This window comes from Thermothielavioides terrestris, chromosome 2 (assembly GCF_000226115.1).
Source record: "Thermothielavioides terrestris NRRL 8126 chromosome 2, complete sequence".
Classification (NCBI taxonomy): Eukaryota; Fungi; Ascomycota; class Sordariomycetes; order Sordariales; family Chaetomiaceae; genus Thermothielavioides; species Thermothielavioides terrestris.
The window spans coordinates 1856563-1879907 of NC_016458.1; the positions used below are offsets into that span (position 1 = coordinate 1856563).

General features: G+C 59.4%; 9 protein-coding genes across 9 annotated transcripts; 3 read left to right on the forward strand and 6 right to left on the reverse strand.

Annotated features, from left to right (window-relative positions):
• Positions 1–405: 405 nt before the first annotated feature.
• On the reverse strand, positions 406–2864 carry THITE_2112186 (uncharacterized protein). Its single transcript, XM_003651607.1, has 4 exons — positions 2036–2864; positions 1108–1959; positions 902–1042; positions 406–828 (listed from the first exon to the last, which is right to left on the reverse strand). Exons 1-4 carry the CDS (start codon positions 2718–2720, stop codon positions 575–577), a joined length of 1932 nt encoding a protein of 643 aa, XP_003651655.1. The 5' UTR covers positions 2721–2864; the 3' UTR covers positions 406–574.
• A 1195-nt stretch (positions 2865–4059) lies between these two features.
• THITE_153184 (uncharacterized protein) lies at positions 4060–4605 on the forward strand (the record flags this gene model as incomplete). The annotated part of the gene is made up of 2 exons (XM_003651608.1): positions 4060–4314; positions 4447–4605. The coding sequence occupies 2 exons, from the start codon at positions 4060–4062 to the stop codon at positions 4603–4605; spliced, it is 414 nt and encodes a 137-aa protein (XP_003651656.1).
• Positions 4606–4769: 164 nt separating this feature from the next.
• On the reverse strand, positions 4770–8793 carry THITE_2112188 (uncharacterized protein). Its single transcript, XM_003651609.1, has 3 exons — positions 8499–8793; positions 8067–8435; positions 4770–8012 (listed from the first exon to the last, which is right to left on the reverse strand). Exons 1-3 carry the CDS (start codon positions 8631–8633, stop codon positions 4935–4937), a joined length of 3582 nt encoding a protein of 1193 aa, XP_003651657.1. The 5' UTR covers positions 8634–8793; the 3' UTR covers positions 4770–4934.
• Positions 8794–9531: 738 nt separating this feature from the next.
• THITE_2112191 (uncharacterized protein) lies at positions 9532–10800 on the forward strand. Its single transcript, XM_003651610.1, has 3 exons — positions 9532–10158; positions 10230–10535; positions 10623–10800. The coding sequence occupies exons 1-3, from the start codon at positions 9619–9621 to the stop codon at positions 10701–10703; spliced, it is 927 nt and encodes a 308-aa protein (XP_003651658.1). The 5' UTR covers positions 9532–9618; the 3' UTR covers positions 10704–10800.
• Positions 10801–11154: 354 nt separating this feature from the next.
• On the reverse strand, positions 11155–12685 carry THITE_2112193 (uncharacterized protein). Its single transcript, XM_003651611.1, has one exon. The coding sequence runs from the start codon at positions 12545–12547 to the stop codon at positions 11237–11239; it is 1311 nt and encodes a 436-aa protein (XP_003651659.1). The 5' UTR covers positions 12548–12685; the 3' UTR covers positions 11155–11236.
• Positions 12686–13109: 424 nt separating this feature from the next.
• THITE_129164 (sterol-4-alpha-carboxylate 3-dehydrogenase) lies at positions 13110–14312 on the forward strand (the record flags this gene model as incomplete). The annotated part of the gene is made up of 1 exon (XM_003651612.1): positions 13110–14312. Exon 1 carries the CDS (start codon positions 13200–13202, stop codon positions 14310–14312), a length of 1113 nt encoding a protein of 370 aa, XP_003651660.1. The 5' UTR covers positions 13110–13199.
• Positions 14313–15211: 899 nt separating this feature from the next.
• THITE_2112195 (uncharacterized protein) lies at positions 15212–19412 on the reverse strand. Its single transcript, XM_003651613.1, has 5 exons — positions 19242–19412; positions 18661–19078; positions 17906–18596; positions 15841–17849; positions 15212–15777 (listed from the first exon to the last, which is right to left on the reverse strand). The coding sequence occupies exons 2-5, from the start codon at positions 19015–19017 to the stop codon at positions 15313–15315; spliced, it is 3522 nt and encodes a 1173-aa protein (XP_003651661.1). The 5' UTR covers positions 19018–19078; positions 19242–19412; the 3' UTR covers positions 15212–15312.
• A 1312-nt stretch (positions 19413–20724) lies between these two features.
• Positions 20725–22556, reverse strand: THITE_2076548 (uncharacterized protein; the record flags this gene model as incomplete). Its single annotated transcript, XM_003651614.1, has 4 exons — positions 21593–22556; positions 21446–21531; positions 20955–21372; positions 20725–20880 (listed from the first exon to the last, which is right to left on the reverse strand). The coding sequence occupies exons 1-4, from the start codon at positions 22538–22540 to the stop codon at positions 20725–20727; spliced, it is 1608 nt and encodes a 535-aa protein (XP_003651662.1). The 5' UTR covers positions 22541–22556.
• Positions 22557–22777: 221 nt separating this feature from the next.
• On the reverse strand, positions 22778–23301 carry THITE_2112202 (uncharacterized protein). The gene has a single exon (XM_003651615.1). It carries the CDS (start codon positions 23260–23262, stop codon positions 23032–23034), a length of 231 nt encoding a protein of 76 aa, XP_003651663.1. The 5' UTR covers positions 23263–23301; the 3' UTR covers positions 22778–23031.
• Positions 23302–23345: the final 44 nt, after the last annotated feature.

A 23345-nucleotide genomic window follows, 5' to 3' on the forward strand; every position in this document is an offset into this window, starting at 1 on the left:
CAGACGCGCCTAAACCATGCATGCTGGGTATAGATAAATTCTCCTTTTCCCAGCGCGCGACAAAACCCGTATGTAGACGGGGAGTCATGCCAAAACCCCACTAGAGGCGACTTCCCCATGACCCTTGAACCGAAACTCCCATTGTTGAACTCGTCCGGTTCAGCTGTATTTTGAAAAGGCCTTCTCGGCGGCTCGGGACATCCATCTCCCCAAACGCGACAAGGGCAAGGGCTCATTATTCATACAACAACACCTTGCCGCTCCAGAATTAATGCTTCTGCGCCCGGCATCGGTGACGCTGTGCGTCGGTTCTCCGAGGGGACCGGGTCTCCACCCAGTCGGCCAAGACAGGTGGTGACTGTGCGATTGTGCGGGGGCGCTGTCGGCTCTGCCGACAAGGGAAGACAATCGGCCTCCGCGGCTGCGCTGGATCCATCCCGTAGAGTGCCACCTCGGCCACGGCGCCGGCGGCTGCTTGGGTCTGCTGTAGCGCGATGATAGCAGCAGGCGGCAGTCTCGGCCATGAAACCCCCTATTTCGTGAGCAAGTAGGGCTCGAGAACCCAAGAGAAACATCAGGTTTGCGGGAGCTGCTCCAGGGTGCTCTCTCGGCTCGCCACTGACGGCTCCTTTTGGTGCGTTTTCATGTGCCGCCGTAGCTGGTCCTGGCGGTGGAAATTGCGGTCGCAGCCGGGAACGGTGCAAATGAAGCGGCCCTTGACCTCGTGGGTGCGCTTGTGCTTGGAGAGGTTGGACGACTCGCTGAAGCCTTTCCCACACACAGGGCATTTTAGCGGCTTCAGACCCGAATGGACACGCTGGTGCATAGCTAGGGGTGAAGAGGTTATGTCAGAACGCAACCTGCGTGGAGACGAGGCCATGTTTGGGGATTCTGGACTTACTGAGAGCGCTGGGGTATCTGAATGCTTTCTGACAGATGTTGCACACCAAAGGCTTCTCGTTGCTATGGATAAACATGTGCTGAGTGAGCGCTTGCTTCGCCGAGAAGCCTTTGTTACATGTTGGGCAGATGTGAGGCTTGTCTGAGATAGGAGTGTCAGCGAAGGGAGCAAGCAGGACGCCGAAAGGAGCTTATCGGGCGACTTACGGCCAATATGAGTTTGCATGTGTCTCTCAATCTTGCTTCTCTGCGGAAATCCCGCGGCGCCAGGCTCGCTGCGTGGACAGTCATTCCAGCCGCAACGGAATCCCTGTGCTCCCTTGGGCGCGTGCTTAATGTGGGCTTCCGAAGCGTGTCGAAAAAGCTCCTCGGCATCGGAGAAAATCTGCCCGCAGATAGCAGAGGTGGCCTCGTCACGCCAGAGACACCGGTGTTCCTCCTCGGCGCCGAGCTCGAGAGAGTGGTCCGCAGAGGAGGTGACGGATGTGCTGCGCACATGGGGCGAGGCTTCAGGCTTAGCGTCCGTCATCTCGACGCTATTCGAGAGCGGAGTGAGTGGGGAGGGCGTCCCTGACGATCTCCCAGAATCGGACGTGTCGAGAGGCGTAGCCGGGGGCGACATGGCTTCAGTGGAAGCGAGGATGGACTGCCGGCCGGGCTGCGAGGCTTCGGTGGCTTCGGTCGAGGCACGTACAAGGTTGGGCACGCCACTAGTCGTAAAGTAGGGCCGGTGCTGAGAGTTGAAGTGTGCCAAGAAAGACTCAGGGTCGTGGATCTCGGCTCCGCACTCAACGAAACTCGGGTTCGTCTCGAGGTCGGAGCCAACGGGGTTGAAGTGAGAAAACGTGGAAGGGTTGTTATAGAGGGGCAAGTGGCAGAAGGGGTAGTTTTGGGGGTCGTCCAGAGGGCACGGTCTCGTGCAGTTGGATGGGCCGGCATCGCCGTGGGCGACCAGCAGGTGGTTGGCCATGTTTCCGAGTGGGCCTGGCAGGAATCCAGAAGGCAGCAAGAAGGTCTGCGGGGTGTTGGCGGTGAGACCAAAGTCCAGACTACCCATGACTAGAGCTGGACTATGAGCAAAGTTGACTTCCAAGCGTCGGATTTGGGGGGAGGAGGAGGGGAACAAGTGCCTCACCTGGCTGTTGCAGGCCGAAGTGGTCAGGGGATTCCTCGGGGGAGTGGTTGATGGAGATGAGAGCGGCTGCACCGTTGACCACCTCGGAGGAGGGCACAGACACAGAAGGACGCGAGGGGCAGTTCTGGTCGGTACAGGCGTCTTCGGTGTCGGCACAGGCGATGTTGGTGCACTTGCCGGTCATGGTGCACTGGCTGTCGCAGCAGCTGTCGCCGAGGGACTGGCAGTCCTCGTCACTGCAGGGGACGGCAGGCGCCGGGAGATGATGCTGGCTGAACCACGACTGATAAGGGTCCGTGGGAGGAGGCACTGACCACTCGTTGAGGCCGAGCGGGAAGTCGAAGCGGGAGACGGAACTGTCGCGAGGCCGGCGGGTTTGGAGCGAGCCCGGGCCACCGCGGTGGTTGAACTGCTGGGAGCCGTTGTAGAGTCCCACGCCCATGCAGCGGTCGACGCAGAGGTCGTCGTGTGATTCATATGGGGCGCCGACGCCGGCGCCGGCGCCACCGTCACCGCTGCTCGGCAGTCGGGCGGCATCGCTCGGCGCGCGTTGGCCAGACCCCAGCTGCGGGTGCATCATGGACGAGAAATCAAGACCGAGGTGGCTGCTGGTGCTCTGCGAATGCCTGTGGAAGCCGTCCACGGCCGTGGGAAAGCGACCGGGGGCTTCGAAAGGGCTGTCCATGGCAGTGCTCGACGGGCAGGCGAGCAGGCGGGCAGGCGGGCAAGCAGGCAGGCAGGCTGATGGCGGGCGGAATGCAGATCACCGGGCCGCGAACCTGGGATGCCGCTACGGGGTAGTTACCGTGAACTTCCGCTGTCAACTGCTGCGCGCAACATGAGCCGGCCGTCGGGGCGACCTGCAAGTTTGGCAGCCGGCCACTGCAAGGCCAAAGTGGAAAAATCCGAGCGGGCAGGGGAGCTTTGACCGCTCTGTTTGCGCGAGAGTCTCTCAGCGGTCTCCCGACGATCGATGAAGGGGATTGAAGTGAGTGGTTGTGGGCCAAGAAGCCTAGCGCGGCCGATGATATTATTTTGCAGTTGCTTGAGAACCTTGACGGCCGAGCGGAGTGCGCGCGCGAGAACACCACCCACCGAGACGGAAACCCTGGCTGCTTCTGCTCTGCAGCGTGCGACAGCGCTCGCTGCGGCGAAATCCAGAAATTCGGCTCGTGGAACGGTTATGTGGCGTGCTCAGTCTGGGGAAAAAGGCCTCCCAACTCCAACAACTCGATTGTGCGACCGAGTCTGTCACAAGAAACCCATTGACGGGGCCCCGAATCACCAACCCAACTGACGAAAGATCTGCGCTTTCGGTGCATCCAATCGCGGATGGATGTGGGGCCAAGGCTTGGTCTCCGACTGCGTGCCGCTGCGCGCGCTAAGTCGCATGTACGTACGGCAGACGAGCCGTGGTACGATGAGTTAGGTCACGGTGGACAGTGAGATATAAAAGATATATTCGGATTAGACTACCTATACGAATCATGATAGATAGTGAGCACTGTGAGGCCTGATGCGCAGAGTCGTCTTACCTCGGCAGGGCTGCTTTGCGGCGCTTGTTGAAGGCTGAGCAGGCACAAGTTAGTGCCTGGTTTGGAACAAACAAGCGCACACACAGTACCTACAGGTCAGCATAGTGATGGTCGCGATAATCCGCACATTGCATGTCGGTACCTGGTTAGGGAAGGAATTCATATGGCCTGGCGTCAAGAGGAAGGCCTCGCCTACGGAGTAACTCAGGTCAGGAACCTATTTGATCTATGGTTCTCAGCCTTCACTGTCCGCCTACCGACGGTGACAGTGTTCGGACTCCGCAACTACTGTGCTCATGCAACAGCACAGCTTGGGAATCAAACAGCCAAGAGACACCGAGGTGGGGCAACACAGGACACACAACCAGCCATTCAACAGAGCCGACGCATCCAATGCACATGGCAACTACACTAAGTTGAACCAACAAACCACGAATCCGAATCCGTCTCTCAAACCGGAGCAAATAACAATCCCACTCGGCCCAGACGATGGGCAACCTCTGCAGCACCGAGCGCGAGCGCGACGCATTCGCGCAGCCCGGCCGCCGGCTCGGCGCCGCTCCGGCAGCACGCACCTCCGCCTCCGTCCCCACATCCGCCGAACAAGGACCCCGGAAAGTCGGCGGTCCCCCACAGACGCTCGGTGGTGGCGCCGGCAGCGGCGCCGGCCAGGCAGCAGCAGCGCCAGGGGCGGCGGCGGCGGCGGCCGACGATGCGCAGAGGCGAGCTGCTACTGCTGCCGAGGTATGTATATTGTACTGTATCCGTAACTTGCCCCAGCGCGAACCCGGTGTCCCGCCTGCTTGGTTCCAAGGAGCGAGCGCGGAATATTAAAACAACCTTTCAGGGACTGCTAACGATGTGCACCCCCCGCAGGACCGTTTTCAAAAGAGCAAGCCAAAGAAAGGCAAGCTCCAAGCCCAGCTGGACCGGCAGCGTGCCATGACAGACGCCCAGGTGCTCAGGCAGGCCGGCGAGACCGAGAGGCGGCAGAGGGAGTTGGACCAGAGCAGAAGCGTGCTCAACCATGACTAAATTGACTTAGAGTACGCAGTAGCAGCAGCAGCCGTTTGGGGCTTTCGGGCGTCGAGGTTCATTTGGCTTGAGCGTGTTTGGCCATTCTTGCTTTGGAAACACTGGCGCTGCGCGAAGACGCCCGCGTCATGCGTCTAAAAACCAGCAGAAAATCGAAGCCACATCTTATCGTCTCACCGCAACCCCCCAAAAAATGCAACTCAAGGACTGTCGGAGAATGAACTTGGCTGTAACGATGTTCATGTGCTTCACCCTGATGTAACTACTCGGCCACCAGCGCGCACCTCTCCCGGCAAAACGCAAAACAAAACAATAAAACCCTAAAAGTATCAGGTAATGGTATACCTGCCGCTCACCGGCGCCCGGCTCTCGGCATCCGCAGCAGCCAGCGTGCCCTCCCTAAGCAGCCGCGTGAGCTCCGCTAGCGCCCTGCTAACCACCAGTTCCGTGTCGCCCTCGATGAGAATGTACAGCTTCGGCTCGCCGCCCGGCGCAGGCTCCTTGCCGGGCGGGTAGTAGTTGCCCTTGGTCGTGATCGACGTGCCCGTGGCCTCGAGGATCTTGGCCACGTTGGTACGGTTGGTGACGGCCCACCGAGCCTTCTGGGGGAAGTCGTTGATCTCCAGCGTCGCGTGGAACGCCCCGGCGTCGGGGCCCTTGTTGTCGATCGGCTGTCCAGCACGGAGCTGACCGGCGCGCGCGAGCCGCGCGTTGATCTCGCTGATGGCGGACGCCGCCTTGTCAAGGGCGCCGCCGCCGCCCTTGCCGGTGCTCGTCGCCGCGCCAGTCTTGGCTGCGCCGTCGGCAGCGGCGGCCCTGGCCTCGGCCTCGGCCTTGGCCGCGTCACGGGAGACGATGGCCGAGGCGGCGGCTTCGATGGCCAACGTAGCCTTGTCCTTCTTGCCATCTTCCGCCGTCTCCTCCTCCTTGAAGTCATCTTCCTCGCCCTCGGCCTTGTGCGTCTTGCGCTCACGCATGCGCGCGGCCTCGCGATCCTTGTCAAGCTTCTCCAGCCCCTTGCCGCCAAACCCGCTCGCATCTTTCGCCTTCCCAGCCTTGACCTTCTCTCTCCACGCCTTGCGCATTTCGTTGAGACGCTCGGGCACGGGCTGCCCGCTCTGTTCGAGAGCCTTTGCGATGCCGACCGCACAATTCTCCTGCTCCTCTGTGATGAAGGTGACGGCAGTGCCGGTATTGCCCGCGCGCCCAGTCCGGCCGGCGCGGTGGACATAGTCTTCGAGATGGTTAGGCGCATCGTAGTTGACAACCAAGGTTAACTGCTTGACGTCCAGTCCGCGCGCCGCCACCGAGGTCGCGATGAGGATAGGACAGACGCCCTTCTTGAAGTCCGAGATGGTGGAGTTCCGATCCTCCTGGTCCTTCCCACCGTGGATCGACATGCAGCCGTACCCGCGCCGCAGGAGCTCGCGCAGCAAATCGTCCGCCTTCTCTTGCCTTTCCACAAATATCAGGGCGCGGACATCGTCGTCGTCGGCATACAGCTCACCGAGGAGCTCGAGCAGGCGGACGAACTTCTTGCTCTCTTCGATGATCTCAACAACCTGGGTGATCTCCGGCGCCACAACGCTGCGGCCGCCCACCGTGATCTCGACCGGCTCTCGAAGGACTTTCTTGGTGAGCGCGTCGATGATCCTGGGCATGGTGGCAGAAAACAGAATCGTCTGCCGATCAGGTCGGACGTTGTTGAAGATCTTCATCACCTGCGGCTCGAAGCCCATGTCGAACATGCGATCCGCCTCGTCGAGAACGATGTACGTGGCACGCTTGAGGTTGGTAACCCGGCCCGAGTTCGCCGCAAGGAGATCAATCATCCGTCCTGGCGTGGCGACTATGATCTCAGCGCCTCGTTTCAGTTCGGCGATCTGGTCTTTGATGGCATTCCCGCCATAGGCAGCGACCGCGCGAAGCTTCAGCGCCTTGGTGAACGGCAGCAAATCCGAGTAGATTTGGGTGCACAATTCTCTGGTCGGAGTCATGATCAGGCCAATGGGGCCGTCATCCCCGCTTACCGGGTCTTGGTCCTTAATGTGGCGGAGCATGGGAAGGACAAAGGCCATCGTCTTGCCAGAGCCCGTCTTTGCGACACCGATGACATCGCGGCCCGACATGATGACAGGCAGCGCCTGCATTTGAATCGGCGTCGGTTTCTCGTAGCCGAGTCCTTCGATGGTATCCAAAATCGGCCGGGTGAGACCGCATTGTGACCACTTTTGGACCGGTCTGGGCACGTTTTTGCCCGAGACTTTGATGCCGTCCAATTCCAACCGCAGATCGGCCGCTTCTTCTTCGGTCATCTGGCTCAGCTCCTGCGGCTCGACCCAGAAATTCTTTCGGATCGGGTTGAGCTCGATTTTGCTGTAGTCGACAGTCGGAATGTCCTTCTTCTTCTTCTTGGCAGCCATGGCAAGAATGGAAGCCGGGTCGGCGTTGTCCGCTTCGAAACCGTAATCATCCTCGCTGAAGTATGCCTCTGGCTCGAAGCCCTTTTTCGCATTCTGCGACGGCTTGGGAGGCTTTGATCCGACGCCACCTGCCGTGCCCGTGTGTTCAAGGTCAGCCATGAACGCATCCAAGGGATCCACATCTTCTTCTTCAATGTCCGCGGTGGGAGGCACTGGCGGCATTGGCTCGTCCTTGATCTCCCCGTTCGGCGTCTCCGTGTCGACGTCCATCGCCATGCCCTCCTTTTGAATGCGCTCGTCGCGCCTCTCTTGGAGAATTCGGTGAGCCTCTGCCATATCCTCCTCATTCCGAGCCATTCGAAGATCGAGGTCTTCCTCTCCATCCTCTTCCGCGTCGCCCTCCGCAGGCGACGTGCTGTCCGCATTCTCCGGAACGAAGTCGGGGAGCTTGACGAGCTTGCGTTTGATAATCTCCTCATCGTCCATGTCCAGTTTGCGCTTAGAGGCCGATTTCTGGGCGTCAGCGTTTTTCTGGAACCCGAATGCACTGACAGCCCTGTTGGCCGGCAGCAGGCCGGCACCCTTGGAACTGGCCTCGGTCCTGACATCTGACGTCCTGCCTCCAGAGGCGCCCAGCTGGGCATCACCCAGCTTAGCGGGGGACTGAGATCGTGCAGCTTTGGAGTTCTTCGCGATGGCTTTTGGATCGAACTTGCCGGCGTACGGAGCGGGGGCAGCAGCCGCAGGTGACGCCGGGGCAGGACTCGCCTGGGTAGGCAGAGGGCTCCTTAAATCCGCTGCGCCGCTGGCCTTCTGATCCATCTCGGCCAGGAGCTGACGAGTGCTTCCGGCAGTAACGTCGGCTTCCCTGGCTTCCTTCAAGGCGTGCTTTTCCTTCATAGCTTGGAGTTTGCGTAGTCGCTCAGCCTTCTTCTCCGCCTCGGTCTGCGCCTGGGTCTGTGTGGACTTAACTGATTGCGAGTCCTGGGTTGCGTCAGTTTCAAAGACGGGATCTCGCCGACGGGGGTGAGTGCGCACCTCGCTGTCTCTGCCCGCTACGCCGTCCGCCTTGTGAGCCCGAGAGCGACCGCCATCGCCATGCTGGGAAGCGGAATCGTGTGAGCCGTCACGACGGCTCCTTCGGTCGCGAGAGTCGTCCCGCTTATCGCGGTAGTCTCGGCTGGCATCGCCACCCCGTGGACCCCGGCGATCCGGCGATCGCGGCCTGTCCGGGCCACGGTCGCGTGACCGACGACGGTCACGAGCGGTCCCTCCATCGCGTCGTGAGCCTCGATAGTAGTCATCATCTCGGCGATCTAGGGAACGGTCCCTCCAGCGGTATGAGTCGCGGTCCCGGTCCCGATCCCGCTCCCGGCCATAATCACGTTCGCGATCGCGGTACCGGCGCTGTGAGGGGAGCGTGTCAGAAAACCAGGCGATGGCATAGCGAGATGTTCGATGGCCACTCACATCAGGGCTGCGAGAGCGCCGGCGGTAGTCGCGGTCGCGGTCGCGGTCGCGGTCGCGCCGCTCATCATCTTTCCGTCTTCGCGCAGCATGACTTCCTGCAGGAGATGGTGAGCGCGAGTCTCTGGGCCGAGCCATTTCTGGTTCAGTGACGGTGGCTCAGCGGATGTCACTGGTGGTGAGGAGTACTTTTGAGAGCGGCCGACACTGGTTAGTCCACGAGACGGATGTCCTGCATGCTGTTCCACGACGGGCCAAGGCGAAGACGATGGTTGTCTGGGGAAGAGCCGCAAGTCACTCCTGCCGAGAATCTTGCGGGTCAGAGATTGTGGAGACACATGGCGTGGTGCGAGGAAAACTGGTCCAAGCGCTCGTCAGGCAAGCATCGACTCGCAGGACGGAAACGGAAAAACCCACGCACTGTGCAGGCTGAGCTTAACGGTACTGTGTATTCTGTTTTGTACGGAATCTGTTCTCGAGGGATGTCATCCGTACAGTACCCTGTATGTGCTTCACGGTACGGCTAGGTAGACCTTACTATGGCACTTCAAGCCTTGCAAACTGCAAACGATAGAAGACCTGGGGGCGGCCTTGGTAGCGCATAGAGTGCCCGAAAGTCGCATTTAGGAAATCACAGACCTCTGGAAGACGACCGTTTTCCTTACGCTAAAGAAAGGAGATTGGATCTCAACAGATACTGCAGGACCTCCATGTGTATCTGGAGCTCAGGTACTGCAACAGTATCGGGCAATCAACTCGCGGCATCGGTCGCCCACAACCCTCCATACCTGAGTCAACAATTAAGTTCAGGTACCTTACCTTAGCGTCATCTAGCGTTAGGTAAGGTAGTTACCTTACCTTACTCCATACACTAGCTCCAGAAAGGGAAACTGGGGAGGCTGGAGCTGTTTGAGCAAAACAGGGAGCTGCTCTTGCACGCGACCGTGAGAGCAACCGCATAAAATTGCCCTTTCCTGCTGTCAATTGCTGGAACTATATGCATTCCATCGGAGCAGCAGCACTGTCGCGCCGGCCCGCTCGACACGCCTGCAACCGCAAAACGCGATAAGACGACACCAGATCATTGAGCTTCACCATCGCAACCGCCCACCGCGTCGCCATCATGTGGTCATCAATCGGGCGTGCAACTGTGCGGCAGGTCCGCGTGGCTCGGCTCCCGATCCGCAGCGCGAGTCGTCTTGCCGTGCAGCTAGCTCCTCGGCGCGCCACGCCCAGCATCCCAAGCGGCATCCGCGTCGCCGCCGTTTTCGCAAGGGGTTTCGCCCAGCGCAGCCGCCCGAAGCAGACATCGACGTCAGAAGCGCCCAAGACCAAGAAAGCCGCTGCGGCGAAGAAGAAGACCGGCAAGCCAAAAGCCCGGACCGCCGCGAAGAAGGCAGCGAGCAGGCCGAAGAAGGAGTTGACGGAAGAAGAGAAGGCCAAGCTTGCAGAGCGGGAGAAAAGGCGCGAGCTTGATGCCTTGAAGAAGAAGGCGCTGCTGAAGGAACAGCCGGCGCCGCTGCCCACCGCGCCATGGGTTCTGTTCGTTTCCACGCGGATGAAGGAGTTGACGAGCCAGACACCGGGTGCGCAGGTTGTATTTTCGGACCTCATGCCGAAGGTCGCCGCGGAGTACAAGGCCCTGCCGCCCGCCGAGCTAGAGGTACGCCGGACGCGAACTCTCTGTGCCACGCGATCGAATTGCGCAATCCAGAACTGACAACCTCTCTATAGAAGCTGAAGGCCACGGCGAGCCAGAACAAGATCGCCAATGAGATTGCCAAAAAGAACTTCATCGAGAGCCGCCCCGTGCACGAGATCCGCGCGGCTAACCTGGCCCGCAAAGCGCTGCGGCGGAAGTTTGGCGTCCAAAGGGTCGGCACCCTCTCGGACCCCCGGTTCCCCAAACAGACCGTGGGCCCCTACTTCGCGTATCTCAAATCGCGTCTTCACGCTGCAGACCTAGCAGGCCTCGACCACAGCGCCAAGACGGCCAGGCTCGCCAGCGAGTGGAAGAACCTCGGCGAGGAAGAGCGCAAGGTATGTCTGGTCAATCCAGCCGGAGGGCGTCCTCCCGCGTCCTCCGTTGCCTACGTGCTTTGGATGCTAATTATCCGCCTGCTCCAGCCCTTCATCGAGATGTCGGCAACCGATTCTCTCCGATACCAGAGGGAGATAGAAGCATACCGGAAAGAAGCCGGTCTGTAGGAGAACCCCCGCGCTTCTCAACGTTGAGTGAAATGGCGCTCTCGACTGTCTGTGCACTGCGAGGATCCGTATCCGACGGGAGTTTGAGGCTTCTCTAGTCCCTGCAGGCTTACAGGGGTGGCCTGGCTGGCTTTGTGTACAATACAGATATCAAACGTGTTCTGCTGCTGGTTGCAGGGATACCGGGAAAGGGAATGGTGCTTCGGTCTCTTTGTGCTTTCATAGTCGATGCCGATATTAAAAATGGGGTAAATCCCCAGATTGCTTCACCTCACACCTGTCCTGCTGACTGCAAGCTTTCAGCGTCACGGCGTTCTCTGCAGCGATCTCTTATCTGTCAACCTATCCAAACATGTAATGTCGCCTAAGCCCAAGAATATCCCTCCCAACTCCATGAAATGCTGTCACGGGGTATCGATCATCTGCGTAGGCCCCACGCTCACTTAACGCCCCCGAAACACCAAACCTCAGAACGGTCAGAGAACAAGTCGACGGTAGATCGTTTCTCCGTCTCGGCCATGGGATCCACGCGGTCATGCGGGCGCCTGCTTCGCGCCCATCACGACGACCGGTGCTCCGTCTGCCGCAATCCAGGATGTGCCCGTGTACAGGACCCGCCGCTTGCTCATCAGGTAGAGCACGAGGTACATGTGCCCGACGACGCATCCCCAGCAGTACAGCCGGATCCACGAGAAGGCGGCGTCCCGCTTGCACGTCGTGCCCCAGCCGGCGGCGCCGCTGCCCAGGTACTTGGCCAGGTACTCCCACGCGGACCGCTTCAGGTCGGGGTCCCACGTGGTGCAGTCGACCAGCCAGTAGCCTCTCTCGAAGGGGCGCAGCTCGCGGGTCTGGGATTCGGGCCTGAACCGCTTTTCCAGGTCCAGGTTGCGGGCGAGGCTGGCGAGGACGTCGGTGATCATGTCTTCCGGCCGTAACTCCCTCTTCTCCGTCGGGGGCGGCGGGGAAAGGATTTCGAGTTTGTCGTATGTTGAAGTCTGGTGATGGGCCGGGAGGATGCCGGCTCTCCGGATCCGAGGGCCAAGGTCGCTTGCGCTTCTAATCATGGGCTTCTCGCAAGGCGGGTCTCGAGATGTCCGGGGCCGTTTGGCCAGAGGCGGCTCCGATTCGGCACGAAAGGAGGAGGTCGGTCGAGCTTGTCGGCCGTGGCAGGAGGAGGATGGGCCCCGTGGTTCCTCCGTAACAGCAGATCGTGCGGAGGCCACGGGCGATTTGCGTGATTTGCCCGGCCTGGGCGAGTCTGTGGTGCCGGCACTTCCATCCTTGACCTCGCTTGGCTGCTTGTTTGCAGCGTCGTCGTCCTCCTGCCTCGGGAATTCCTCATGCGAATTTGGTAGAGCAGGAGGGGGAGTCTGTCTACCCTGGGGAACTGGCGAGCTGATTGGCTGGCTGCTATCCAAAGTGGTGGATGCATAGTGCTCCAAGAGTCTCGTCGGCGTACAGTACTGAGGATAGACCAAGTCGTTATCCGGCATCGAGTCTTGGATAACGCTCGGAGGAGCCCGCCATGACAGCTGGGATTCGGGGATGCAACCCCCTGCGGCCTGTGGAGGCAAAGGGGAACTGAGATTGTTGGCAACACTCCGGAATGACAGGAGCGGTGACTGAATCGAGGACTGCGGCCGGGGCAGCTCATCCTCAGGCTGTGACTCCTCCGTGCAGTCGATGTCCTCCCCGGTGCCCATCTGCGCATGGGTCACAACCGCTGTTTTTGTCCGTGGCTCAAAGGCCAGATACGCAGCTGCCAGAGTTCTGTACTTTGCGTCATCAGCAGCCATGGCCGGTGCAGCGATGTGCACGAGAATCTCCATTTCCGGCCTGTCCATTGCGGCCGGTCAATAAGAATGAGCAGGTTCAAAAGTGCAGCTTGAAGGCTTAACGGCAAGACATGAGTAGAAGAATGAAAATGAAGCGCGAAATGCGATGCTGGTTCATAGTGCAAAGGGTGAGTGCCAGACAATGTCGGTTCAACGTCAACAGCCCAGATTAGTGTATTCCGTATATAAGGGAGGTACGAATAGGCGGGTTGTGCTGGGCAGGCGGAAACAGCAAGCGGACTCAAACGGTCAGCCGAGAAACTGAGGCCGCCTGGTCAGCCTCTGTCATGTATAGTAGGCGAGTTCCTTGGGATGGTATTTCCAAGGTTGCGCTCTCGTCGAGGGGATGGCTACCTTAGGTGTCGGCTGCCTTGCCCCGGTGGAAAGCAGCATGGGCGCACAGAGGCACAGTAATTCGTACTGTACTGTACAGTACCTGGACCGCATCAGTGGGAACCAATGGCGTCCCTTGCCGCCCCGTAATTCCGGCTGAATGGGTGCAGAGAGCAACGGCTCCGTCTCTGCGCGTCCGAAGCCCCGATTTCAAGGCCGATGGAAAGGAGACGCCGAAGCTGGACACAGGAGCGACGTCCACCACCATCGACCACTGCCAATTGATCCCCAGGATTGCCGGCAGGAGCAGCAGCGCCGCATTGCAACCATGGTATCAGAAAAGAAGCCGGAGCTCGGCTCCGTCATGGTCATTGGCGGCTGCGGCTTCCTGGGCCACCACGTTGTGCGCTTGCTGCTGCGCGACTACACCTGCGCCGTGTCTGTCGTCGACCTGCGCTGCACGCGCAACCGCAGGCCCGACTCGGATGGTGTGGTCTACTACGAAGCCGACATCACCGACGTCGACAAGCTCGAGTCCGTATTCGCGAAAGCCAAGCCCGACGTCGTCATCCACACCGCCTCGCCCGCGCCGCAGGCCAACGACAGTGTCTCGCACGCCCTGTTCAAGAAGGTCAACGTCGACGGGACGGCCGCAGTGATCAAGGCGTGTCAGCATACGGGCGTCAAGGCGCTGGTGTACACGAGCTCGGCGAGTGTCATCAGCGACAACAAGAGCGATCTGATCAATGCCGACGAGCGGTGGCCCATGGTCCGCGGCAAGGACCAGACCGAGTACTACTCGGAGACCAAGGCCGCCGCCGAAGAGCTGGTCCTGGCCGCGAACCGCGCGCCGGAATCGCCCACGTTCCTGACCTGCGCCATCCGGCCCTCCGGCATCATGGGCGAGGGCGACACCATGCAGCTGTACCACATGATCAACGTCTACCGCCAAGGCCGGACAAACGTGCAGATAGGGGACAACGACAACCTCTTCGACTTCACTTACGTCGAGAACGTGGCCCACGCCCACCTGCTCGCCGCCCGCGCCCTCCTCATCACCGCTGCCTCCAAGACGGTTCCGCTAGACCACGAGCGCGTCGACGGCGAGGCCTTCTTCATCACCAACGACAGCCCCGTCTACTTCTGGGACTATGCCCGCGCCATCTGGGCTGCCGCCGGCTGCCCCCACGGAACGGAGCATGTCCGGGTTCTGCCGCGCAGCGTCGGCCTGCTGCTCGGTGCGCTGAGCGAGGCTTTCTGCTGGGCCATCGGCAAGCCGCCAACGTTCACCCGCCAGCGCATCATCTATGCCTGCATGACGCGCTACTACGACATCTCCAAGGCCAAGAAGCGGTTGGGGTACAAACCCCTCGTGAGCCTAGACGAGGGTATCCGGAGGGCGGTGAAGTGGGCGTTGGAGCAGGAACAGAACAAGCAGTAATGGATGCCATGATGGACGTGGCTAGGGTTTGGGCACCCCAGTTGAACTCGCCCATGTTATATTGCTGGCCAGTTCTAGGACTTTGTGCGAGAGTTCCGAGCATGGGCGTTTTACGCATGTTTTGATAGATACCTATGAGGACGCACATTTGTTTCCTTCATGCGTTCATGTCTAATCACTCAATAGCGATCAAAGGGACCAGCCAACGGCCGCGGGGATAGACAACATGTGAATGAACAAGTTTGGTCTTTTTCGTGACTCATGCCTGCTTGCTGGAAACCCATCACCCATATTGGGTGCTCATCCACAGAGCAAGAACGTGCGGCCACACGTACAAGACGACACCCACACTTCGTTATAGGACCAATAGCTACTCCAACCCCATCCAGCTCAATTGAATGCCAATGCCCAAATCTTTTCTTTGTCCTTCCCATGGGTCAGAAGAACCCAAGCTTCCCAGCCCTCCATCCCCCACCTTGCCACCCTCGCAAGATGCTAAACCTCAGTCGTCTGTACTCCGTGACCTGGCTAACACAGGGCAAAACCAAACCCAGCTTCATGATCCCAAGAGGAACAGGCACTCTCTCACCCCAAGTTGTCCTTTCATCTTTGCTTCCTGCTCCTACTTTCCACAGCGGAAGAAGAAAATCAACACCCCGTTTGTTCCCAAACATAAGGCAAGATCTTGCCATCAGGCCAGTGCACAACCACCGCTCCCTGTGCCCAAGACAGCTTTACAGCTCGTCCTTGGCTGCTGAAAAGAAAAAAAACACCGTGATCAAAGATGTTCGTTCATGAACAGGAAAAAGAAGAGGAGAAGACATGACGAGCACGAATCTCAAAACGCCGAGCAACTATGCTTGCGTGCAAAGAATGAATGCATTGCAAATACGCCGTCTACGCCCCCCTCTCCCGGCCGCCCACTCCAAAGACCTCGAAACCAAAAAGCTTCCTGTCATCGGGAAGACGAAAGAGCTGAAGGATCATAATCAGCCGTCTCCTAGACAGTGCTGGTTGTCAACCCGCTGTTCTGTCTCCCCCACCCGGAATTTCTCCACTCCCGCTGCCCCTGGCCGCCACGCATGTTGGCGTCCGGCGTGCCACTGTGCTCGAACTGCCCGTACGGAGACTGCTGTGCCGGCGGCGCGTCATACGGTCCACCGCGCTTGGGGGACGGTGTTCCCATGTGAGGGGGCCCGGCGAAGGGTGCTGTCGGCTCCTGGACTGGTCGGACACTGCTCTCCTGCTGCTGCCACTGCGACGGGTCGGTCTCCATGCGCCTCGGTGGGGGACGGCTCGGGATCTCGTGCCGGCCGACAATCTCGCTGACATCGGCGTACTGCGTTGGACCGAGCCCGTTGGCCGCGCGTTCTGAGAGCCTCTTCAGGATCTCCTTGGTCGTGAGCTCGCCGCTGCTGCCGAAGAGAGCCGGATCGTTCAAGGCATTGACTATGTAGCCGGGCACCTAAGACTCTTGTTAATAATGGCAACCAGGAAGAAGGGAGAACCAGCGAGACAAGATTCTTACCAAGCACATCTCCTCAATGTTCGCTATCAAGACTTCCACGGCTTCGATCGCGTACATTGGGTCGCTGTCAAGGCTGGAGGTCTTGTTCTTGTCAAAGAGAACATTGGGGGCGATGACGGTTGCCAGATTCTTGATGTCCATCTTGGATCCAGATTCGTCGTCGACCTGGTGGAACGATCCGACCCACTTCAGGAAACAAAACAGAATCTCTAGGCAGTCGCGGTTCGCTTTCGGGAGCAAGCAGCACGTCAGATGGAGACAATGCCGCATCTTCTGCTCGTCCGGGACCTTGGCCGCAGCCAGCCAGAGCCGGTAGAGCTTGTGGGTCATCAGAGGGTCTGGCAGCTCCCGCAGATAGCGCTTCAGAAGGGCGGCCACCTGGACGACATGGGTTGTGCTGAAATCCACTTCCTCCTCCTTGTCGAGCTTCTCCACCAGCTCACCGAGCTTTTTGATGTTGCCGTTCTTGCGGAAGACACCCTCGACAGATAGATCCATCTGCTTCATGGAGGAGATGATATCGTCCACAACGGCGGGAATCCGCAGGGTGCCCGGCCCGACGCCGTCCGTGGACTCGGCACCATCTCTCTCGACGATGACCTCCAAGGGAACACCGAAGACGCCTCTTTTCTTGACATTCTTGCGGCCGTCGTTTTTGAAGGCCTTGCCGATGTTCTTCCAAAATGTGGGTGGCTTCCTGCTCTCAATGAAGCTGAGCAACTCTTCGAGGGTGAACTCGGAGCTAACCATGGGGTGCATCGTAAGCACAGCCAGGTGCCTCACGAGGAAATATTCCAGCCCTGAGAGTTCTGAAAAATACCGCCGCGTGCGCTGGAGGGACGGATCAGCTGGCGCACGTGCTCCGGCTGCCTTGCCGTCTGAGAGGTTGCGCTGGTGCCCGCTTCCACCCGGAGCCCCTGGTCCCGGCCTGGACTCGGTGCCTGGAGAACGGAAGAACTCCTGTCGCGCCGGCGGGTAAGGCCGCTGCTCTCTGTTCGCCCGTTCCGCAGCAACAATCCGAGGGATGTCATCCAGCGTCAAGGCATCCTGGTTAGGCAGCGTCATGTCCTCTTCATCAATCGGGCCTCGCTCTTCGACGATCTGAAAACCTTTATTCGGACCTCCCTCGCCAGGGCCTCCGCCAGCCGACCCAGGCCGCGCACTGCTGCTTTCGGGTCCATCAAGAATTCGAGACGTCCGAGCCTTCCTAAAGCTCGATGACAGGTGCTTATCCAGACGGGTGCTCTTTAGTCGCCGCACATCGTTGAGCGCGCTCTCATAGGACGATTCTCGACGATGGTGTGCATGTTCACCCGCGTGTGGACCGGATCGACCGTCGGCAGTGCCGGAACCGTTGCCATTTGGATCGCTCGAAGATGAAGGAAGCACGCCATTGCTCCGAAGGATTTCCAAAAGCCTGGCCAGGGCCACCTGAAGTAGAAAAACGTACTGTTGCAGCTTCGTGACGTGCTCAAACGGGGCGGCATTAGGCGCGGAGTCGGGCTCGCAGGTGGTACAGAGTATCCTGCCATCGTAAGGATTCAAGCGCGCATCTTGAAGCTTCCGCCCCAGTTCCCTGCCACACCGGTAGCAACTGGCGCACGGTAGGTGCCACCTCTTGTCGCCGTTCTTGGCGCACTCGTCTTCAATCGGTTTCCGGCATAGCACGCACTGGTCTGAGTCATGGGCCGACAGCCGCGACATTCCGGACGTCAGCTGTAGGGTGGTGGTGGAGTTGTCGTCCATCTTCAGAGTCTCGAGGTCACCGAGGTCATCGAGGAAGTGGAAAAGGCCATCGGCCGTAGTGCGCTCTTTCTCTATGCGTAGCGCGCCCTGAAGGCAGATGCGAATGAGAAGCTTGAGGTAGTGGGCGAGGCCAGTGACCAGGCCCAAAAGATCCTGGGTGACGCCAGGCTTGCCCACGGCTTTGTCCTGTGTCTTGGAGAGCAGCGAGAAGAAGGCCACGATCTTCTTACAGAGAAGCTTTGCTTCTCGTCCATAAGCGAGCGCTACATCGAGTGCATTAGTGAGAAGGCTTCCGCACTGCGCACAGTACCATTCTTACCGTTCATATCGAGCTGGGCCATAGTGGCATCGAGCCTGTCGGCGGAGCGGAAGAGGATGTCGACGTGGAAGATGAAGCGCTTGGCAACCATGACGCCGTCGATATATGCGCCGTTGCTCACATGCAGGAGCATGTCGGATATACAGGCGGCAGAAGATTCCTCAAAGGACGAGAGGACGCTCCAGATGCGGTAGACCTTTTCTTCCATGCGCTCCTCCTCCTGGCGAACACGCTCGCGGCCATCGGGGTCGTCCCGGATGGGGACGGTCGCCTCCTGGGGCGGGTTTAAACGGACATTCCAGAACTTGTGGATCATGTAGCATTCGGGGTGCCAGTGCTGGTTCTGACCGTTGCGAAAGATCTCGACGAACTGTTTGAGGATGGCGGCCTGGCAGCCGTTGCAGCGCTGGGCGAACTGGGTGGAGTAGTGGAAGTGGCAATAGACCTGGCCATCGTGCTCGTAGTAACTGTCTTGAGCCCCAAACACGGTCGGGCACAGGGAGCAGGTAAAATGGTCGACGTGGTACTTGCGATCCAGGGCGGTAATGTATGACCCTCGCAGTGCCCCGCCGCACTGGTGGCACAGGAGCCCCAGTCGGCGGAAGTAGTCCGTCTCGCAAAGGGGGTACTGTCCTCCGCCATCCTCGTCGTCTGCCGGGAAGAATTTGGAAGCCACAATTTGGCCACAATCCTGTGCGACGGTTAACAAGGGCTCTCAGCTTTCGGGTCTCGGCATCATCACGCTGCGCACTTACGCGGCACCTGAAGCAGTCCAGGTGGAACGTCCCGTCGAGCGCACGCACGAACTGCCCAGTCAATGGCTCTCCGCATTTCTTGCAAGAGCGCACCTGGCCGCTGGCAGACCGTGCACCACGCGGTCTGGACCGATTTCTCTCCCCGCTGCGTCTTGACTCGGTGTCGGTGTCGCCGGCGCTTAGCGCGGGCGAGGCCGGTGGTCTCCCGCCCGGGCTGCCATGACCTCCGTTGTGCCGGGCAGATGGCGGGGCCAGGTTGGCGGTGTCCTGGTCCATTCGATAAGGAACGTCATCACCAGAGGCGCGGCCCTGGCCCCAGTCGCTTCCCGAGCCGCCGCCATGATCGTATCCAGCCATTGTAGACTTATCCTCAATCAAACCACCCACTGCTGTTCATTCGCACTCTACCATGGGAAATCTGTCCGGATACGGCACCCACAGTTAGAGATGCTCGGTGCTGAGTGTCCGAGGACTGAGCATGCGGGCGCGGAGCGGGAGTGGGGGAGAAGGGGGGGGGGACGGCGCTCTCAGTTTCAAGCAGCAGTTCGATGATATCGAGAGAATGGAGGCGCGGTTCTGACCTGTGGGGGTCAAACGGGGTTGGCGCAGTGGTCAAGGCCTTGTCGATACGGGCAGAGGCTGTGTGGGCGATGTGTGCGCAAGTGGAAGCGCTAACGTTAACAGGGCAGGCGCTGGTTTTGCGTGAGGCTGAGGCTGAGGCGACGAGGTCGAGGACACTGGCAAAGCACTCAAGCGGCGGGGGCGCCCGAGTCCCGTGCCGGCGCAGGTGCAGCTGGGTGCCGGCGTTATTCCCCTCGTTGTCGCTGGGCGAGGAGTTAATCCGGACAGATGCGCACCTGTTCGGCGACGGCTTGTTGCAGATTCCGGCGCCGTGAGGGGGGTTGGGGACGGCGAGAAGAGGTGGTGCACCGACGGTCAGGAGGAGGTTGGGTGCTTGGGATTGTGCGATCCACTGCAGTCGGGTCAGACAACAACGATCGACAACCTGAAGCCCCCGCCACGGCAGAAGCGTAATTTCCAGGGTTCCTGCCGCTGCCGCTGCCACTGCCACAGCTGCTGGAAGCTCCCAGCGAGTCCAGGTGCCCAGCAGTTGGGCCAAATGTGATACAGCTCCTTCACCGGCAGCAGGACATTGAGAGGGTGCAAGTCAGATGAGAAGCCAGAGTCAACTGGAAAAGGCTGGGTGTCTCGAGGTTCGGGCCAAGACGTGCGCACACCCAGCCTGCGAATGTTTGGAGGGGATGGATGGGCCCTGCCCTTGCAAGTTGGGCACCGGCCCCGCCCAGGAAAGTCCCCTGTCTGCAGCTAACGTTAAGTGACGGAGCACGGATTCGCAACCCCACATACACAGTGCGTGGTAAATTACCTGGTATTCAAGTTCCCCGGTTTCCTATCCTTAGTTTACGACAATTCGATGTAAGCAAGGAACCACGGCAAAAGGAACCCAGTCCGCAAGCTGGACCTTGAGGATCAAACAGAACATTTGAAGCATGCATTCGGTGACATCAAAGCAGTGGTTTTTGGCTTTTTCCACGTTGAGTATGTTCCCTCTCGGAGGGGCGTGGTATTATTATTATACCTTATTGAATACGCTGATCTTTGGAGTTTTGAAATTGGGGTTGGTAAAGTTCGGTACCTAACCTACAGGTTATCATCCCCCAGCCGATTTCCGGCCCTGAACCTACGCGGTCAGCACGAGGCAGTTTATTAATTCACCTGCGCGAAGGGCAGACTTGCTTCGACCTAACTGTCCACTGGGAGCATAATGTGCAATTCCCAACACCTACACTACAACCAATTCTTAAAGAGCAGCCAAACCCTCCCCCACCATGCTGCGGATCCATACACATCTCCATGAAGCCTAACAAGTGTGGGAGTTAATCAGAGTTAACTTATCCTCCTGGGTGTGTCCATCTTTCCCTGTTTCCCTCAACTCAACCTAAGACCTTCCTCTCTGCCTACCAGCCCGCCACGCGTCCAGCGTCATACTGCCCAAGCCCACTCCGTCCACTCTTCACCAGGGGTAGAATACTGCAGGGTGCATCACAGGTCCTGCAGCACCGAAGGATTATTAACCAGCTGCTTCAATCTCTTTTCCACTGCCTGCCTCCCGCTCAAAGTATCCCAAATACGGTGGGGTGCATCGTCTACGATGTCCCAGGCTTGCAGGTTCTCGGTGAGATGGCTCAAATCTCGTTGCTGTTTCAGGTTGCCTGGTCAGTTGAGGCCTGGCCATCGCCCCCCGCTCAGGCTGTGCAATCACAATCACGTACCTTGTCTTCCCACTCGCTATCCTTGTGAATTTTCTGGCCCGAGCTGATGACCACCAGTGGAGTGCTCCCGACCTGGATGGCCCGGCTGGATATCACATCCCGCTTGGTGAGCGAGTCTGCCACTAAACTCTCCTGGAGCTTGGCAAAAATGGTCGTTCCCGACTGATACGAGGAACGGCCCCAGACTCGGTCTGCGGCCCGCCTACCCCTGAGTATGGCCCCTAGGATGCGGTCGACTCCGCAAGGCGAGATGACGCCCCGGATCCAGAGCAAAAACCCGCGCCCAGGGGCTCCGACTCGCGAGAGCAGGTCTTCGTGCAGCGGGTCCATCATGAGGATCCCTTGTACCTCGTCCGCATGGCGAGAGCTGAAGACGCGCGAATATAAGGAACCGATGCCTGCGCTGGCCAGTACCCAACTGGAGACATGGAAACTTTGTCAGCAATTTTACTCTGCGGGATCAAACATCAAACGCCGGGGTTGTTGCTCACGGGCCCTGCTCCCCAGCTCGGGCGAGTGCTTCGCTCAAAGCATCCGAGGCGATGCTGGCCGAGAAAGGCGACGGCGCCGTGTCGCTCTGTCTCCCGTTTTGTCAGTGTGTGTTTCTTCCGGGCGCTGGGAAATGTCGGGTCGCTTACCCAGGCCAAGCCAGGACGGTCAGCAAAGCAGAACCTGCCGATCGACCCGTTCTTGACGGCGTTTTCGGCGAACTGCCACAAACCGCGCTCTACCGGATCCTCGCCCCCTTCAAGCAACACCGTAGTCGTCTTATTTCCGCCGGCGCCGGTCTGGTTGCCGTGGCAGTACAGGTGGATTTGGTATCGGTCCCCGTCCACCCAGTACCGCTCTCCCGGCGGAACCAGGGTCGAGTCGACGGCCCGCAGGATCAGGGTGCATGTCATCAACAACACGACCAGCGTGATGACGACCAACACGATAGTCGACAACATGACCTCGATCCACTCTAGCACAGTGCGCCTGCTCTCCGGCCGCCCGGTCAAGCGCTGCTCCTCCTCTGCTTTACCCCATTGCACCGTGCGGTCAACCGCGACGAACCAGATGGCCATCACCGCGGCCCAAACGACGCTCACTATTCCGGCCCAAATCTCGGCGTGGCGCAGGCCCGGGACCGCGAGGATTATAATGGCGTCAGCAAGGAGCACCCCGGCGTTGACGATGCTGAGGACTCTCCCTAGCTTGCTGGGAACGGCGAAAAACAGCAGCGAGATGATCAGCGTAACAAGTGCGATCGAGGCGTAGCAGAACGCGAAGAAGGGAGAGCCGCGGACATGCAGCCCCGGCGGCGTGATGAACACATCTACGACCATCAACACCCACCATGCGAAGGCGATGCAGGTGAGCGCGACAGTCACCCAGCGCACGAGGCGGACGGTCCAGAGGTTGTACGGGGAGACGGCGGGGTCGTCGGGCGAGAGATACGGGGTGCCGTCGACGCGGTTCGGCAGAAGCCGTGTGTGCTCGTCCGGCGGGTTGCCCTCGGCCGACCGTCTCGGATCCGGGCTCTGCTCGGGCCGGTCCCGATGGGGATCCATGTCGGTGTCGCGGCGGGTCCAGAACCGCTTCATGGCATAGATGTGTTGCACCAGATGACGTCAAGCCCGGTTACCTTATTCTGCCGATGAACCGTTTGGATATTGCCCGTAGCCGCAGCAAAGAAATTGTTGCGAGGTGACACGATGGTAGGTGAGAGAATTGCACGCCCTGTCTTGAAGGGCGCTGCCATGATATCCAAGTAGGTAATGCGGACTTCATCATTCATTCACTTTTCTCTCTCTTGTCGCAATTCTGGGCTCGCGACGTTGGAAACATATTCGCCACGACGAGAGGTTGGAGGGAGCAAAACTCAACGACGTCATGGTTCCCCTCATTGGCTCATCTATCGGAGTAAAAGCGGCAGAGCGCACGCTAAACGGGGGCACATGGCCTTCTTTCTTTCAGTCTGCCCTGGGATACCCGGTATAAGTCGTTCTTGGAGGTTCATCCCGCGAGACTCAAGTCCCGGCTGGCTACGACTTCAGCCCCAGGTATCGTGGAGCTACAAGCCTGCAGTTCCTCCTCAAGGAAGACAGAGACGTAGAGGGGAACGACGGAGCGGGATGGAGTGGGCAGCGGCGATGGCGCCAGCAACCGAATCCTCCTGCTTCTCGGCTCTGTTCTTGATGCCCTTGCCGGTGACGTAGGCAGCAGCACTGCGCTGGACCAGATCGGAGGCTGGCAGCGACGGTCCCTCATAGCTATGTCTCGAATCAAGGCATACTCCAGTTTCCAACATGTCCTGGTCAGCCATCACTGGATCTAGCCCAGACGTCAGCAAAGGCCCGTCTCACAAACAGTGGTGGATATTGAGCGGCCTGTCATTTGCCTCAGCAT

Excerpts from the sequence above, each read along its gene's own strand:
- THITE_2112186 (XM_003651607.1), bottom strand. The coding sequence starts at position 2,720 with ATGGACAGCCCTTTCGAAGCCCCCGGTCGCTTTCCCACGGCCGTGGAC. Across the intron at positions 1,960-2,035 it reads CTTCGGCCTGCAACAGCCAG|TCATGGGTAGTCTGGACTTT; the intron begins GTGAGGCACTTG and ends GTCCAGCTCTAG. Across the intron at positions 1,043-1,107 it reads CATGCAAACTCATATTGGCC|ACAAGCCTCACATCTGCCCA; the intron begins GTAAGTCGCCCG and ends CTCCTATCTCAG.
- THITE_2112188 (XM_003651609.1), bottom strand. The coding sequence starts at position 8,633 with ATGGCTCGGCCCAGAGACTCGCGCTCACCATCTCCTGCAGGAAGTCAT. Across the intron at positions 8,436-8,498 it reads GGCGCTCTCGCAGCCCTGAT|CGCCGGTACCGCGATCGCGA; the intron begins GTGAGTGGCCAT and ends CTCCCCTCACAG. Across the intron at positions 8,013-8,066 it reads TAGCGGGCAGAGACAGCGAG|GACTCGCAATCAGTTAAGTC; the intron begins GTGCGCACTCAC and ends GACGCAACCCAG.
- THITE_2112191 (XM_003651610.1), top strand. The coding sequence starts at position 9,619 with ATGTGGTCATCAATCGGGCGTGCAACTGTGCGGCAGGTCCGCGTGGCT. Across the intron at positions 10,159-10,229 it reads TGCCGCCCGCCGAGCTAGAG|AAGCTGAAGGCCACGGCGAG; the intron begins GTACGCCGGACG and ends ACCTCTCTATAG. Across the intron at positions 10,536-10,622 it reads TCGGCGAGGAAGAGCGCAAG|CCCTTCATCGAGATGTCGGC; the intron begins GTATGTCTGGTC and ends CGCCTGCTCCAG.
- THITE_2112193 (XM_003651611.1), bottom strand. The coding sequence starts at position 12,547 with ATGGACAGGCCGGAAATGGAGATTCTCGTGCACATCGCTGCACCGGCC.
- THITE_2112195 (XM_003651613.1), bottom strand. The coding sequence starts at position 19,017 with ATGGCTGGATACGATCATGGCGGCGGCTCGGGAAGCGACTGGGGCCAG. Across the intron at positions 18,597-18,660 it reads TGGACTGCTTCAGGTGCCGC|GATTGTGGCCAAATTGTGGC; the intron begins GTAAGTGCGCAG and ends ACCGTCGCACAG. Across the intron at positions 17,850-17,905 it reads GGCCCAGCTCGATATGAACG|CGCTCGCTTATGGACGAGAA; the intron begins GTAAGAATGGTA and ends CACTCGATGTAG.
- THITE_2112202 (XM_003651615.1), bottom strand. The coding sequence starts at position 23,262 with ATGGCTGACCAGGACATGTTGGAAACTGGAGTATGCCTTGATTCGAGA.